Raw genomic sequence first — 17,143 nt, 5'->3', positions numbered from 1 at the left:
AATGCAAGTATCCTGTGTACACAGCCTCACCAGTGTGCATCAGTCCACTTCTGTAGGGACCACAACAAACACTTAGAGGAGAGTAACATGCTGTAACAGGCTTTGGCCTTTCTGCTAAGGCTGAGAACAAAAGTGGTTTATCTGATGCAGACGTATTCCCTTAGAAAATAGGCTCATTTCATGTAATCCATTGAATAGTCATAGTATAGTAATGTCTTTCCATTAGCTACAGCCCTGGATTGGATTAAAGTGATGACGTAGAGGTGCAAAGGGATTCTATTTAGGAACAGAATATTGTCATATAGGATCAGAACAATGGTCTCCATCTATTCTGGTATCCCGTTTCTGTCGGTGGCCAGTAACAGTTGCTTCAGAGGAAAAAACCTTGTAGCAGACAGTTGGAGAATTCCTGCTTGTAAAAGAATCTTTTCCAATCCCTGTTAGTTAATGGTTGGATCATGGAATTTATATGCCTTGTTACATTATAGAACTTTGAATGTTCTTATTATCCACATAAATGATCCGTCTTATTTTTTAATCCTACTAAACTCTTTTCCTCAATTATATATTTTGGTAGAGAGTTCTGCAGGTTAATTATGTTTTGGGCCAGTGCACTGATAACAGTGGTTGTCACTGGTGAGGTATTTTGTCAAAGGCTTTTTGAAATTCAAAAAAATTGTCAGCTGGTTTTCTTTTATCCAATAATTTGTTGACAGATTCAGAGAATTCTAGTAGATTAGAGAGGCACAATTTTCCAGAATTTGTTTTTTTCTTTCCCCCATCATATTGCATTCATCTAGCCATTTTAATACTTTAATTATAGCAAACAATTTTCTTGATATTGAAGCAATGCTAACTGGCATGTAATTCCCTAGGTCACCCCAGAACTCTTCAAAAAGATAAAGAAGACATTTGCTACCATTCAGTATAGTAGCTGATTCCTTGAGGAATTTAGTTCTTCTCAATTCTGTTCATACAAGGCACTATCCTATAATGCTACCTCTGTTTTCTCTCTCTACACTCCACATACACAAACTAGTATAATTAACTTAAATTTTTGATTTTGGTACAAAAGTTCATTTAATCTATCCAAATTGAAAATATTAGAGGATGTAGTTTTGGGGCTGATCCAAATCACACTGAAGTCAATGGAAATACTCCCATTGACTTGGATCAGGCTCTCGTTGCAGGTGCTAAGAGCCTTGAGAGAAAGGAAGTGGTTAAATATTTCTTTCTTGATTATTGGCTCCACGAATTATTGGTGGTTCTTCAGGTATTTGTCCACATGGATCCAGCTCTTGGTGTACATGCTCTCCATGCACACACGATGGAATTCTTTTGCCTGGCAGTATCTGTTGGAATCGTGCCTGAACCGTGTGCCCCTTCACCTGAGGGCATAATGGGCGGGGCAGGTCCAATCATCCCTCAGTTCCTTCACCAATACAGAATCCTAGAGCAGTGGCTCTCAACCTTTCCAGACTACTGTACCCCTTTCAGAAGTCGGATTTGTCTTGTGTATCCCCAAGTTTCACCTCACTTAAAAACTACTTCCTTACAAAATCAAACATAAAAATACAAAGGTATCACAGCACACTGTTACTGACAAATTGCTTACTTTCTCGTTTTTACCATATAATTGTAAAATAAATCAATTGGAATATAAATATTTCAGTGTATAGTATATAGAGTAGTATAAACAAGTCATTGTGTGCAATATGAAATTTTAGTTTGTACTGACTTTGCTAGTGCTTTTATGTAGCCTGTTGTAAAACTAGGCAAATATTTAGATGAGTTGATGTACCCCCTGGAAGACCTCTGCGAACCCCTGGTTGAGAACCACTGTCCTAGAGGAGAGAGACTCCATAGTAGCAGGGAAGAAGGGATCCATGTAGACATAATCACAATGTTATCATATTCTTGGTTATCAGTTATTTGATTTATATCTTGAACCGCTGAGAATTTCTTTCTACTATTGGATGATATGGTAACAATTTAAACAGCAAATTTAAAATAAAACCCTGCAATTTGATAAACAAAAATGCTATTGTAATAGATTGAAATTCTTTATTAAGGACATGCTCAGGAGTGTTAAAATCTGTTTTATAAAAATAGATAAGACTAGGTTGCTCTTTGTAATCTTTAAGATAATTTTTTTGTTGGCTAAAAATAGACCAACATTCTTCTCCACTTCATAAATTGTGTAGGTGAAACAGCTAAGAAACCGTGCAGATGAAGACGCTCGTATGATCCACATGAGTATGCAGATGGGTAATGAGCCACCTGTTTCCCTTCGGCGGGATCTGGAACATCTTATGCTTTTAGTAAGCCCTGCTTTTAATTATGTTTGTAAAAAGGGATTGTTTGGAGGTTTTCCGATTGAAAACTTCTGATACCTTAACAGTAAAACACATTATTTGAATAATAAGATACTGTGTGGGGCATATCTTACCTATTTTTATTTGTAAGTGGAAATCTTCATATTTTTGGTTAAATTAGATGTAGACATTTTCATTAACTAGTCATGTAGTTGAAATCATTTGCTGACCTGACTTCCCCCTGCTAATAAATGTCAGTTTATTTTTGTTCAACATATAAATATTGCACCATTTGTTGCATTTAAAGTACAGTGGTGCTACAGTTTAGATACCTGAATATCTTTTGACATATGACTGTACATACATTTTTGCAGTATTTTAAATGTAACTCTTCCCCCTCCTCCCCCCATGTTAACACAACTTTAAAATTGAAATTCCAAGTTTACAAAACTATGGTTCCTATCTAACAGTATTTCAGCCACTTTGTGCTTATGTAGTGTGTTTGTGTTTCTGCATCATCCTAGCAAAATTCTATCTACTCACCTTGGTGAATAAAATATCATTAATTTTTACATGATCGTTACCCATTATGGTAAAGGGTGTGGGTGTAGATTATTGCATCTGATCTTCTAATTTTTCATGACAGTTTTTCAAGGCTGCTATATACAAGGTGTTGAGATACTAAATGCAAAAAGACCAAGTTACAGCTGATATGGGAATTATAACTACATTTCCTGTGTTTCATTAGTGTAAAATTTCAACCATAATGTTGCCTCTATATAAAAGGGTCTTTTTCCATTCTATTTCTTTGTTTTGAAAGAAATAAAGTTGGTCCTGTGTGTTTATTTCAATTTGTGATTTTTAAAGTTAGATAACGTATTCAAATATTGCATGTGGGTAGTGTACATTTTTTCCATCATTGTTAGGAAATAAATGTTATAATAAAAAGAATTTGGTGAAGTATACAAATTTCTCCTTAAATACAGTGTACAAGGCAAGTTTGAAATTTTAAATTCTAACCATTTTAAAGCTAGAGACACATTAAAAATATTTTTATCCACAAAAACAATTAGACAATTTTATAAACCACTGAAAAAGGGGCTCAAAATGAAAAACCTTCTTAACCAAAACTTGTTATGGCTCTCATACAAAGCTATAACACACCTATAAAATGAAGAACTTGAAACAGAAATTATTCTGAAGGAAATTTGAGCAGTCAAAGAACAGTTAAAAGCTTTCAATCCCAACACTGTCTCATTTATTTTAAACTAATTGCGGCACAAATACCCAAATGCTCATTTAAAGGAAATACCCAGTGTGTTGATATCCAGGGTTGTATAGGCAACAGAGGGAGAATACCATTGAAATTTACAAATAAAAATTATTTTAAAAATCTGGAAATTTCAGGGTTTTTTAGCTATGGATTGTTCTCACATTACTGCATAGAAGCTGCCATTTTCAGGAAGGGAATATTTAAAAATTTATGTATTAACAATGAGATTTATTTTTTTCCCTGTATTTCCAGGTTGTGCTGAAGTAGTGTTCATTGTTAAAATCTTGGCCTTTTTATTTGCATTGACATTTTTCCATCTAGAAACTTATTTTCTGTCCCCCTACAGATTGCTGAGTTGTACAGGAAGGATCCCTTTAATCTGGAACTTGCTCTTGAGTATTGGTGTCCTTCAGAACCTCTGCAAAGCTCCACCATTATGGGATCTTATCTTGGAGTAGCCCATCAGCGACCTCCTCAGCGCCAGGTTAGCCAAATTCAACTTTTTTCCTCCATTGTTTGCAGTGGAAATTTTTTTTTGTTAAACTTGTCATTTACCTTAGTGTCATGGTATTAAAAGCTGCAGGCTGGAGCAGCAATAGCTCCTGGAATCGAGAGGAGTAAAGATGTTTTTTTGAGGAACTGGTAGAGCCACTCTCATATGGTCTTAAGAACCTGTTATCCATTGCCAAGATATTAGTGCAGTGCTCCCACCCTGTGTTATACGGGCACCATTGAAGGGAACTTTTACCAGTTGTCCTTGGCTGTAGATTGTTCTCTGGGGTTTCGGTGGGTATTAATGGGACAGAATCTAACCTCTTTCAAAACTCTTGTTTGTGCTTGAGCTACCTAATCGAAGACTTCTACACAAGCGGCTACATTTTCTCAGTAAACATTACTAATAATAATGCTTTGCACTTACATTGATATAATCAGACAGAAGGTACAAAGTGTTTTATTGATATTCCCAGAGGAAAAACTCTGTTAAGGTGCAGTTAAAGTTTCTTAAGGGTAGAAAACATTACAAGGATGTTGTAATTATCTAAAACCCAAGGATATAAGATTAGGATTAAAAACAATCCAAATATGTTAAGGTAAGAAATGCACAGTTAAGGCATCCAAACAACCTTAGCTGTGCCCTGTAGTAACATGTAATTACCATGCAATTATTTAGAGTTTTTGGTTTCAGATTAGATTTATTTTTAAAGACATATATTAGATTTTCTTCACAGTTTTGCCCTTTTGGCATCACTGCAGCTAATGTTAGGAAAGATTATTGCGCCCTTATTGATTAACGTGTTCCTTTGCAATATTCTGAGTATTTTGTATATCCTTTTTCACTTCAAAATGTAGATATTTTCTGTTCAATGAAACAGAACAAGCAGTTCACAAATATATTTATTTTGGAGTTATGGGGGTTTTGTATATACTTTATCATTTTGGTGTCTCTTGTCACCCCAAAATAAGGTTAGATTTCTTTTTAAACATTTACCTTTTTTTGTTGCAGGTCGTCTTGTCAAAGTTTGTTAGACAAATGGGAGACCTACTCCCCTCCACAATTTACATCCCATATTTGAAAATGCTTCAGGGATTGGCCAGTGGGCCCCAGTGTGCTCATTATTGCTTCAGTTTGCTGAAGGTCAATGGCAGCAGTCATGGTAAGAACGGTGATTGACAGTAGGCTCACCTCCCAACTCTTCTCCTAGACAAGGTGGACAAGAATTTAGATCTAGATGAGATTAATTATAGTTTATTACTTAGTTAGCTACTATTAGTCTTACACCTTTAGTACAGAGGTAACTCATTTTCACTTTCAGCTGCATAAAGATACTGGTTTATATATGTTAATTTAAATATTTGAGTGTCCTGATTATGGGAGTGGCTGAATTCCTAATGTGTTTAACAGAAGCTATAACCTATTTTAGAATCAATGAGCGCTTCAGTATATCACTTTTGCTCAGTACAGCATGTTGAAGAGTCACTTCTTAGCATAAAATAGCCAGGCTATGTATTTGCAAATACATTTTTAAATGATGGCTGGCATTTCTGAGCTTGCTTTTAGAGGCGTCCTGAGAAAGTGCCATCATTTGTAACACAGGTAATATAATAGACTAGTTTCTGTCTTATTTTCATACTAACTTGTCAGGGGGAAAAAATTACTAGATTAACATTGTCTTTACACATTCAGCATTACAAAGGTTCTGATTCATAAACCCATATGAGAGCATGATTAAAACAGTAAACCTATTTTACACCTGATTATCATATTAGTAATGTCATAGCTCTTCAAAAAGACCATAAGAGCACAAAGGTCACCAACACCAGGCTTTTGTCATAAACTTTATTTTCCTCTCTGTCCCACTTTGAATCTGAACTGAAAGTTGAGCTCACTGATTATCTCTTTAATTCTGGTTTGCCATTGCAGAGTACTGACAGTTAAGGAGAAGTGTGTGTGTGTGTGTGTTTGTTTTACAGATGCCAATAGGCACTTTCCCTCCTCAACTCTCAGTGAGAATGTTTTGAATGTTTGGAAAGCAACTCGCATGTTGTGGGCATGAACATAAATAATAATAAAAGCGCACAACCTCTCATACATGGTGAGAAGAATTTCTTACTACTTCAGCTTCTAGAATAATGTGCTGAGTACAAGTTAGGGCCGTTTTTTAAAGTTTGGTATCCCCTTTGCCACTCTGTAAAAGAGCAAAATTACTTTGTAATCAGTTTAATCATTTTTCTTTTCTAGCTGAAAACATCCAAGGGACCGGTGGCAGCCCTGTCTCCTGGGAGCATTTCTTCCGCTCCTTGATGCTGTATCATGAGCACTTAAGGAAGGACTTGCCAAGTGCAGATAGTGTCCAATACCGTCCCCTCCCTCTCCGAGGAATCACCCAGAAAGAACAGGATGGATTGATTTCCTTTTTACAGCTTACAACTACTATAGTGAAGTGGGTAGGTAACACTTTTCTCTCTTGTGTCTCGCTAATACATTTCTGAATCTCTTGCAAGATGACATTTGAACTGACTTATAGATTTGAGTTTGCACACAAGTCAGTAGTGGTGACCTATGCCACATTTGACCAAAATGGCATGCTGGGCAGAGTCAGCTAGCAGTTGCTGTGATTTGATTTCTGGACTTCATAAGTGATAGCAGGAATGACTGAGTTGGACAAGCACATGATAAAGCAAGAAGGGGCAGGGTCTGTTATTGGTATTGCAAATTGCTGATTTTTAACTTTCATGACTCTCTTCCTTCCCTGTTGTGGAGTTGTTGTCTCTTTCTTTCACAGCTATGACAAGTTTAAAAGAAATCAAGTCAGAGCTGAAGAACTCTGAGCATTTACATTTAATAATTTGAGAGGGGAAAATCCAGAAGAAGTAAACTAAAGTAAGAGAGAAAATGGGCAGGGGAAACAAACTGCCAGTGAAACTTGCCTCCAGGCTGGATTTAAATGGCTGCCAGTCCTATAGCTGAAAAGGCACCTTGAGTTAAAGGGGTGGGAACCCTAAGCAATGGTTATAAAAATAATGCTTCAGTGCAGGCTTTACATAGGTGGTACAGCTTTAGTTCAGTTACTGAATACCCACCTGAGGAGAGGGTAATTCTGTATTAAGTATTCTTAGAATTATCTAGCTATACTAGAACTGTATGCCAGTTGAATAGCTTAGCAAGAGGTCTCAGATATGCTTTAACTAGCCCTACCCAGCTTTTAGATCTTAACAAGTTTAATTTCAACTTAGTGAATGTTAAAAATAGATAATACAGGCTTGTAATAGAAATAGTGACAGAGCCCTTATCTACTCTGGTGTGAAGGGGCTGTTGAAGTATAAGCACTTGATTTCTCTAGAGCAGAGGTAAGCAACCTATGGTACGCGTGCCGACGGCGGCACGTGAGCTGATTTTCAGTGGCACTCTCACTGCCCGGGTCCTGGCCACCGGTCCCGGGGGCTCTGCATTTTACTTTAATTTTAAATGAAGCTTCTTAAACATTTTAATAACCTTATTTACTTCACATACAGCAATAGTTTAGTTATATATTATAGACTTATAGAAAGAGACCTTCTAAAAACATTAAAATGTATGACTGGCACGCGAAACCTTAAATTAGAGTGAATAAATGAAGACTCGGCGCACAACTTCTGAAAGATTGCCAACCACTGCTCTAGAGACAGTTGTGTGAGTCTGTTCCCTGCTAGTATATACTTTGGAGTTACAGAAGAGACTTGAGCTTCCAACGTATATATGCACAGTTCCTTTAATACATGTTGAAAGAAGAAAAAAGAGGGTGAAATACTTGGTAATTGTATTCAATTATTTTTAAAAATAAGCTTTTTAATCAAAAATGTTTTAAATCAGTTAAAACTGATGCTTTAAGTTGGGCAGTCTTCCATTCTTCCCATCTCAAAGGTGTGTTGGACTAGAAAATGGCATCACCATTGCTTAGACTTTGAATCATTTGAGTTAGGTGTTTCAAAACTCCAAGACCTTTCAGAGTGACAATGTGTACTCCTCCCACCCCCTCCCTTGTTTTGTGTATCATTTTGTTGTGTATCATTTTGCAGAGTGAGAATGCTCGTTTGGCCCTCTGTGAGCACCCCCAGTGGACTCCAGTAATAGTCATTTTGGGACTCCTGCAATGTAGCATCCCTCCCATTTTGAAAGCAGAACTATTAGAGACTCTTACTGCCTTTGGAAAATCTCCTGAGATAGCGGCTTCACTCTGGCAATCACTGGAATACGCACAGGTATTTTAGGATTTTGTATACTGCTTAGAACTGTAATATCTGAGTCCTGGCTGAATTGTAATATATTTTAACATTACATACTTAAATCTTAGTGGTAATATGACACACTTTTCCTAAATATTCTTTTAATCACTTATTTCCATTGCTGATTATCAAATTCACAGTTTCTTACTGTAAAAAGGGCCTGTGCACTGATAATAGTGGTGTGTTCTTATTGCTCAAGGAAAGGGAATGGGGAGAAACCGGTCCTTTGCTCACATACTATGGGAGACCTAAAGATCTGTGAACCCCTAAGTAATGCTACTGTAAGAGATCACAAGATCGAGTTTTACTTCTCTAGACAATATAGGAGTGACATCACTGCACTGGAAGGAGTTCTGTACAGTCCTTCGCTGAAATGAAGAAGCAACATGATGTAGCCCTTTGAGGGTTGGCGGGGTAAAAGTGAATGTGGAGGATTTGTATGGCTCTCGGAGATGTGCAGTCCATTATTCTGTCGGCAGATAAGAGATTTTTTAAAAAAAAATCTGCAAGAAATGATGGGTAGGGAATACAGTAAGCATTTTTAGTACAATGTAACATCAGCCATTACTTCAGTAAACATCACTTCAGTACCGGGCAAACTGGTTGAAACTATAATAAAGAAAAATATTGTCAGACATACAGATGAACATAATTTGTTGAGGAAGAGTCAACGTGGTTTTAGTAAAGGGAAATCATGCCTCACCAATCTATTAGAATTCTTTGAGGGGGTCAACAATCATGTAGACCAAGGGGATCCATTGGATATAGTGCACTTAGATTTTCAGAAAGCCTTTGACAAGGTCCCTCACCAAAGGCTCTTAAGCAAAGTAAGCTGCCACGGGATAAAAGGGAAGGTGCTCTCATGAATTGGTAACTGGCTAAAAGATAGGAAACAAATGGTAGGTATAAATGGTCAGTTTTCAGAATGGAGAGAGGTAAATAAGGGTGTCCCCCAGGGGTCTGTTCTGGGACCAGTCCAATTCAACATAATCATAAATTATCTGGAAAAAGGGGTAAACAGCAAGGTGGCAAAATTTGCAAATGATACAAAATTACTAAAGATGGTTAAGACCCAGGCAGACTGCGAAAAGCTACAAAAGGATCTCTCAAAACTGGGCAACTAGGCAACAAAATGGAAGATGAAATTTAATGTTGATTAATGCAAAGTAATGCACATTGGAAAGCATAATCCCAACTATACATATAAAATGATGGGGTCTAAATTTGCTGTTACAACTCAAGAAAGAGATCTTGGAGTCATTGTGGATGTTTCTCTGAAAACATCCATTCAATGTGCAGTGGCTGTCAAAAAAGCTAACAGAATGCTGGGAATCATTAAGAAAAGGATAGATAATAGGACAGAAAATATCCTGTTGCCTCTATATAAATCCATGCTACGCCCACATCTTGAATAATGTGTGCACATGTGGTTGCCCCATCTCAAAAAAGATATATTGGAATTGGAAAAGGTTCAGAAAAGGGCAACAAAAATGATTAGGGGTATGGAACGGATTAATAAGACTGGGACTTTTTAGCTTGGAAAAGAGATGGCTAAAGGGAGATATGATTGAGGTCTATAAAATCATTACTGGTATAGAGAAAGTAGATAAGGAAGTGTTTACTACTTATAACACAAGAACTAGGGGTCACCAAATGAAATTAATAGGCAGCAGGTTTAAAACAAACAAAAAGAAGTATTTCTTCACACAGCACACAGTCAACCTGTGGAACTTCTTGCCAGAGGATGTTGTGAAGGCCAAGACCATAACAGGTTTCAAAAAAGAACTAGATAAATTCATGGAGAATAGGTCCATCAGTGGCTACTAGCCAGGATGGGCAGGAATGGTGTCCCTATCCTCTGTTTGCCAGAAGCTGGGAATGAGCAACAGGGGATGGATCATTTGATGATTACCTGTTCTGTTCATTCCCTCTGGGGCATCTTGCACTGGGCCGGAAGACAGGATATTGGGCTAGATGGACCCTTGGTCTGACCCAGTAGGGCAATTCTTATGTTCTTATTTCTGTCAGTAGCTGTGTAGAAACGCATTGTTTTCACTTTCTGTTTTTTAAGATATTACAGACTGTAAGAGCTCCAGGTCAGAGGCAAGCAGCTGGCATTGAGGTAAGGGTTCTTCTCCTTTAGGAAGCCACTTTGATTTATATACAGATGAGTGCAAGGGGGAAAATGTAGAGGCTGTGCCTGCTATTGAGTCTTGGAATAAAATCCCTCTTTGCTTTGCATCTATTATTCCCATACCTGCTCATGGCTCCTAGAAGTTTGTTTTTTCTTGCTTTGTAAATCTAATGGAGTTCTTAAAATTTGTTTGGTCATGCCTAGCAGCTTTCTACTATGTATGGAATGGATGTCTTTGCCCTTCTTTCCTCACTGCTTGCATGTTATGTACATTTTTTCCCTAGAATTACTTGACTGCTTATTGTTTCCTGTATTTCATTTTTTTCTGCGTTATCACTCAGTTTAAGTCACATAAATCCGTTGTGATTTAGCTAGAAAAAGGAGTCACTTATTTACGCTTACTAGTATGTCTTAGTGCATCAGAGTTTTATAAGTGTTCTCTTATTTGTTTTCAGACTTTTCCTCTCTCCCCGCCCCCCTTTAAACAAAACACGCATAAAGGTTACATTCTAATCAGACATGCAATGTATATCATTATAGTGGGGCAGTAGTTCCACTATAGCTAAGGTTGAAACTTGTTTACTGTTTAACAGGTGGTTTAAGGGCAAGTCTACACTACCCTGCTACATCGGCACAACTACACCGATGCATCTGCGCTGCTCTAGCCCATCTGGTGTAGATGTGCTATTCCGACAGGAGAGCGTTCTCCCGTCAGCATAATTATTCCACCTCTACAAGAGGTGGAAGCTATGGCCACAGGAGAGTGTCTCCTGCCGACATAGTGCAGTGTGGACACCGCTTTAATGTGATGTAACTTGCATCACTCAGAGGGGTGTCCCCCAAATAAATACCACATCAATTTTTTTGCAGTTCTTAAGTTCTTATAACTTTTTTTGGACCCATCTGTGATTCTTATTCTAGTTCTGATCCTCCCCAAACTGATCTCACCCACTCAGAATTGATTTTTAGCTAGTGTCTAACACTCATTTTTTTTTCTTGGGAAAAACAATATTTAAAAAGTTATTTGGAGTTAAAGCTGAATTTACAGTGTGGCTTGAGCCAAACTGACAAGCGTGTCCCAGACCTGACAAAGAGCTTTGTGCAGTTTGAAAGCCTTGTGTCCTCCCAGAACACTGAGTCGTTCCTCATGTCTGCTCATCAGCCCAGACTGATTCGTACTTACCGTATATCCCCAATGTCCATTGCCACTTCCAGAGGGCAGAGTAGATGTTGTAGGGCTGGGCAGTTGTGTACTGTAGTTCTGTATTTGCTGGTTTTCAGTGGTTTAAGTACAGGTGCATTTAACATCTTAGAATGGTATGAGGCACTGCCAGTCAATCTTAATTCTGTGTAAACAACAATTTTAAGCAGTGAATGTATTATAAACTATTATCTGTCCTCCTTTCCAACATGGTTTTTAAAAACACCTAATGGTCAACTGAAAACTGGTGGCAGCTTAGAATATATTTTAGGCTACAATCCTGAAATGTGATGCATGTAAGAGGACTTCTGTGCCTGTGCAGAGCCCCACTGAAGTGAATTGGATGTGATGTTGGAGCCAGCACACGTGCATCATATTGTAGGTTCGGGCCTAACTTGTTTGTTTGCTTGTTTTTGTGGTGGGAGGTGGCGAAGAAAATGGTATTGCTATTAAAAAGAATGGTAGATAAAGCAACAGTTGAATTTAATAAGAGTGTGAGCAATCACCACATTATTATGCTAATTGCTTTTCAAATAATGACTTGTCAAAGTAGGTAACTTCTTAAATTAAAAAAAAAAAAAAATTGGGCCCCATCTTACTTTCCTTGTGCACCCTGACTCCCACTGAAGTCAATGAGAATGAATTTCCGTCATTTCAACCTTCAATCAACATTCCCCTCCTTTTTGTTGGTTGTATTTCAGCCTTATTATTTTGAATGTATTTTGATTTTAATTACAAATCTACTGAGGTGGAATCTTGTTACTGTTGTCTGTTTCTTTAGTGTTATTTCTTAAGTTGAGTCCTTGATGTTTTTTTCCCCTCTTGGGAAGGTTGAACTGAATGAGGTTGAATCTCGGTGTGAGGAGTACCCTTTAACCCGTGCCTTCTGTCGGCTAATCAGCACGCTGGTGGAGAGTTCATTCCCTTCTAACTTGGGGGCAGGACTGCGCCCACCAGGCTTTGACCCCTATCTGCAGTTCCTCAGGGACACTGTGTTTCTCCGATTTCGCACCAGAGCTTACCGGATTGCTGCTGAAAAGGTAATTTTTAGTTGTGAAAATAGTTCTTTTGGGACTAAAGCACTTTAGTCCCTGGCCTTGGAAGAGCTGTGACGTGCAAGTTTGATGCAGCCGTGATAAGTCCATGGATTCTTTAAATCAAAGCTGTAGCCAAATGATATCCTCCACTCCTGAAAAGCAGATTGCGGAGAGATTTACAGTATATATCTTCATTGTTCAATGAAGGTTGTCCTTAAAGGGCTAGAAGCACTGAGCTTATTGATACTAACACATTTAAATGGACAGGATGTGATAGCCTTTCAACAGCCAGCAAGGAGACATTGAAGTTTGCCACTGATGTGTGCATGAGCACCTTCCACGTTCAAAATGTGGAGCACAGAATGTAGACTGGAAAGAGCATTTTTAAACACCACTGTTTGCATTGTCAAAAGCAGGCTAAAATAGTAAACAGTAGGGATCAGAGTTGTATTGGGCTTCCATACTCCTCTGGTATGATAAGAACTCTATTTCTGAAGGCAAAGTGTCTCCAGCCACATGAGAAATACATGGAGTTAGCTATCTGTAGTTGTTATATTATGATATTTTATAAATTGCTTTATCATAATTTTACCAGTTTGGCTAATGATTGCTAAACCTAAGTAGCTTTCATAAACCTGAATAATTAGAACCTTCATCCACCAGTTAGAGTTCTTTCATCATGACCATTTCAGAAGATTATTTAACCAAAAATAGTGTTAATATAGTATTTTAGCTTCTTGAAACATGGAATTTGAGTTCCTCGATATGATTCTTTTTGATGAAAATGCATTTACATTGAAAGTGGAGTGACCCAGGCAGGGCAAACAGTCAAGTTTACCAGCATATTCATTCTTTTATACATTTCAGAATGTTAGCATCTGGCTTTGAATATACAAAAAATACACTATCGTTATGTTTGCAGATGTTCTTTTTAGTTCAAAAAATGACACTGAGAGTATTTCAAATTCTCTGACTTTAGCAATTTCCTAGTGCTGTGGGACGGTAATTTTAAAAGCAGACACATTTTTCTTGAAGTCTTGCCCAATCCATTGTTGAATTGCTTCACTTTCCCTTCTAGTTTATATTGTTCTGTCATCCTGGTTTTGTATTATAGTATTAATAATATCCTGTGTATGATTTTTGTGATTTTGTTTGTTTTGTTTTTATGGTTGTCCACAGTGGGAGGTAGCTGAGGTGGTTCTAGAGGTTTTTTACAAGTTGCTGAGAGACTACGAACCTCAACTTGAAGACTTTGCGGATCAATATGTGGAGTTACAAGGTTAACTTGTTCATTTATTTACTGTCAAACAAGATTATTACTTTCACTCTGCTTCCATACCTCTGTAATGTGATCTTATCACATTTTTCAAGCAACCTGAGTCAATGCTTAGATAGGAAATATCCAAGGAACTCTAATGTGCTGCTGATTCAGTAGGCTGCACTCTTTTCTGAATCAATAATGAATCAATGCTCCAGCATGGGACTAGAATGCAATGTGCTTCAGGAGGTGCTGTCTTTCAGATGAGATATAAAACGGACATCCTGCACATTTGTGGTCATTGAAGATCCCATAGCACACTCGGAAGATTAGGAGCATCCTGGCCAAATCGAGTTAGGAAGCTACGTTTTGTTGACCAGAACTTGTCCTGCAGTTTCATTTAGATATTGTAGTATGCATGTTCTATACTGTTAAACAGCTGCTTCCTTTCACTCTGGATGGTGGGTGAAGTGATTTTCTCCATATGTATAATTTGTGAAGCACTTTGCATTCCTTCAGAAAGACTGTATAATATAAGATGTTTGAGCACTTTTTTTGTTGTATATTTTCTACTCCCTTGCCCCCGCATATCACAGCAGAAAACATCCTGCCATACAGCAATAAATCAGCAGTTACCAGGACCCAAGGAGGCAAATGAACTGTCTATCAAGATTGGTAGAAAGGCACCACCCACTCATTTACTCAGTCTTTTCCTCCTTGCATACTAGCATCCAGATTCCTTTAGTTTGAGTCTTTGTGTTTTCTTCTAGCTCTTTCTCTATAGAAGGTAGAAGAAAAGAATGAAGAAAGAAATGAGACAGGCAGAAAGGCAGTAGGGAAAAGAACAGGCTTCTTAGTTGTAGAAGGAAGAGGCATCAGGGTAAAGCTTACCCTGTGCATCAAAAGCGCCAAACCAACTTTACAGGACTCAGTTCTTGCCCTTTGCTGATCCTAATTAGTAGGTGCTGTTTCCTTTGTATTGCAGACTTACTATGGCATGATCCTGTCCTTTTGTGAGAGATGATCTTTTCTTCTAGTCCAACTGCTTGCTCTCACAGGTGGGGTATGGGCCTGACTGAAAATAGGTGCTTATAGTCCTTAAAGGAGCCACATATTTGAAAAGGTGGGAGTTGGTGGAAATGCCAACCTTGAACTTATGGGTCTAGGCTTTAAACCTTTATGTCTTGTCTCCATGACATGGCAGCCAGATTGGGGAAATGGTAATTGGTGCACCTTTTAGGACTGGATCTTAATTTATTAATTACTGGATATATGGGCAGACATCAGTCATTTGCTTACTGTCTTCTGTGGTTTACCAATATCCAGTTGGCAGCTGGTTTGAGGGGAATCTTTCGGCCTTAGAACATAGGCATTGCTACTTCATGAGAAGAATGCATTATATTTATTGTGACTTTCATTAGATTTTCTAGTAACTATAATTGTCTCATTAAAAAGCAGCGTTTAACAATTTATTTTTATTTAGAGATTGTAAATATCTTATTCTTGGGCCTGAATTTCTGTTTCTATGGCTTATATCTAAAGCTCCATTGTAATCACACAGCCAGTTAAGGATGCTTACTTGATGTGTTCTCTAGTCAATTTTCGATTGATGTTACTGAACAGAGAAGCTTACCTAAAGTTTAGAAATGATTCATTCTAGGAAGTTAAGATGAGTACTTGCTGAACTCTGGTTTAATGAGGGATACTACTCTTCTGAGGCCCACTAAGAAGGCAGTTGATGCATTATAGTGAGTTTGAGGCTACGGTTGAATTTATTCATCTTAGTTTTGTTTCTTGGTGTCTTGTACTGCACATTTTTTAATGTGAGGCTTCCTCTTAAAGTTTCTCACTAAGTGATGCTTGTTAATTTGCAACAGGCTCAAAGAGCCTTTAGAAACCATGCTTAAGTGGAGAGCCAGGCAGAAATGTCTTTCTAGTAAGTTTGGCACAGTCTGGAAGGCCTCTAGATCACACAGTAAAAAGGATCCTTTCAGCTCCAGTATTTGTGTCCTACATCATCTTCCTTTGTCTTGTTTAGGAGGATAAGTAAACTACGAATGTTAATATAGACTTTTTCTTATTTGAAAAGTTTTTTCTTTTGCCTCCTGATTTTGTTTTCTGATGATGTTTGAGTATTATACCAACAATAGTTTTCTTCTATGCTCTGGTTCAGTGGTTCTCAAACTAGGGCTGCCGCTTGTTCAGGGAAAGCCCCTGGCGGGCCGGGCCGGTTGGTTTACCTGCCGCGTCCGCAGGTTCGGCCGATCGCTCCCACTGGCCGCGGTTTCCCAATCCAGGCCAATGGGGGCTGCAGGAAGGGTGGCCAGCATGTCCCTTGCCCTGCGCCGCTTCCTGAAGCCCCCATCCGCCTGGAGCGGCGAACCGCGTCCAGTGGAGCCGCGATCAGCCGAACCTGTGGACACGGCAGGTAAACAAACTGGCTCGGCCTGCTAGGGGCTTTCCCTGAACAAGCGGCAGCCCTAGTTTGAGAACCACTGCTCTAGTTCATTGCAGCAGATATTTATAATATGTATATCAAACATTTAGTCCATCTTCAGTTTTCTTTTTTCCTCACACAAGGTCTTCAGAGGAATCTAAAGTCATGCAAATTTGTTTCTGTGATCTAAAAACATTCTGAAAAACCCAGAGTAGGTGATTCTGAAGAGATTGTGGCTTGGACATCCTTTACTGATTTAAATGTAAAGGTTGGATATTTCCAGGAAGAGTACACCTGGTGAAAGCTAAAATTCAGCTTTTATATTTCAAAGGCTGTCTTGTGGCAGTCACCACCACTATTTTTTCCTAGCTTTTATGAGCTGCCATCTGCTTACATGGCTTTTGGCTGGAGAGTGCTCCAAGGAATTTTCCTGTGATATCTCACATTGCATTGAGGTGTTGCTTGCTACAGCAGCTGTCATTGAGATGTTTTCCGGTATGGAATGGAGTAAGAGGATTCCTCTGACAAACCGTTACTAGTAAGTAATTTCCCCCATTTTTTTTTTTCTTTTTTAGGAGAAGAAATAATAGCACATAAACCACCTGGATTCAGTCTGATGTATCATTTGTTGAATGAGTCACCGATGTTGGAACTGTCCCTTAGTCTGCTGGAAGAAGGGGTTAAACAGCTTGATACATATGCCCCCTTTCCTGGTATGTACCAT

The 17,143-nt window shown here is 38.3% G+C and overlaps 1 protein-coding gene across 1 annotated transcript in view; it reads left to right on the top strand.

The window, feature by feature from the left end:
- The window catches only part of NUP205 (nucleoporin 205), a 68,759-nt gene that overhangs the window by 18,943 nt on the left and 32,673 nt on the right, over positions 1-17,143 (top strand). The window contains exons 9-17 of the mRNA XM_054029017.1: positions 2,205-2,321; positions 3,935-4,072; positions 5,093-5,243; positions 6,329-6,534; positions 8,146-8,328; positions 10,424-10,474; positions 12,518-12,727; positions 13,904-14,003; positions 16,995-17,132. Coding sequence (XP_053884992.1) covers positions 2,205-2,321; positions 3,935-4,072; positions 5,093-5,243; positions 6,329-6,534; positions 8,146-8,328; positions 10,424-10,474; positions 12,518-12,727; positions 13,904-14,003; positions 16,995-17,132 — 1,294 coding nt within the window. The remainder of the gene's footprint in view (positions 1-2,204; positions 2,322-3,934; positions 4,073-5,092; positions 5,244-6,328; positions 6,535-8,145; positions 8,329-10,423; positions 10,475-12,517; positions 12,728-13,903; positions 14,004-16,994; positions 17,133-17,143) is intronic.

Source organism: Malaclemys terrapin, chromosome 1 (genome assembly GCF_027887155.1).
Source record: "Malaclemys terrapin pileata isolate rMalTer1 chromosome 1, rMalTer1.hap1, whole genome shotgun sequence".
Taxonomy (NCBI): domain Eukaryota; kingdom Metazoa; phylum Chordata; order Testudines; family Emydidae; genus Malaclemys; species Malaclemys terrapin.
Note: the sequence above shows the minus strand (reverse complement) of the source record. Positions and strands in the feature narration are given on the sequence as shown.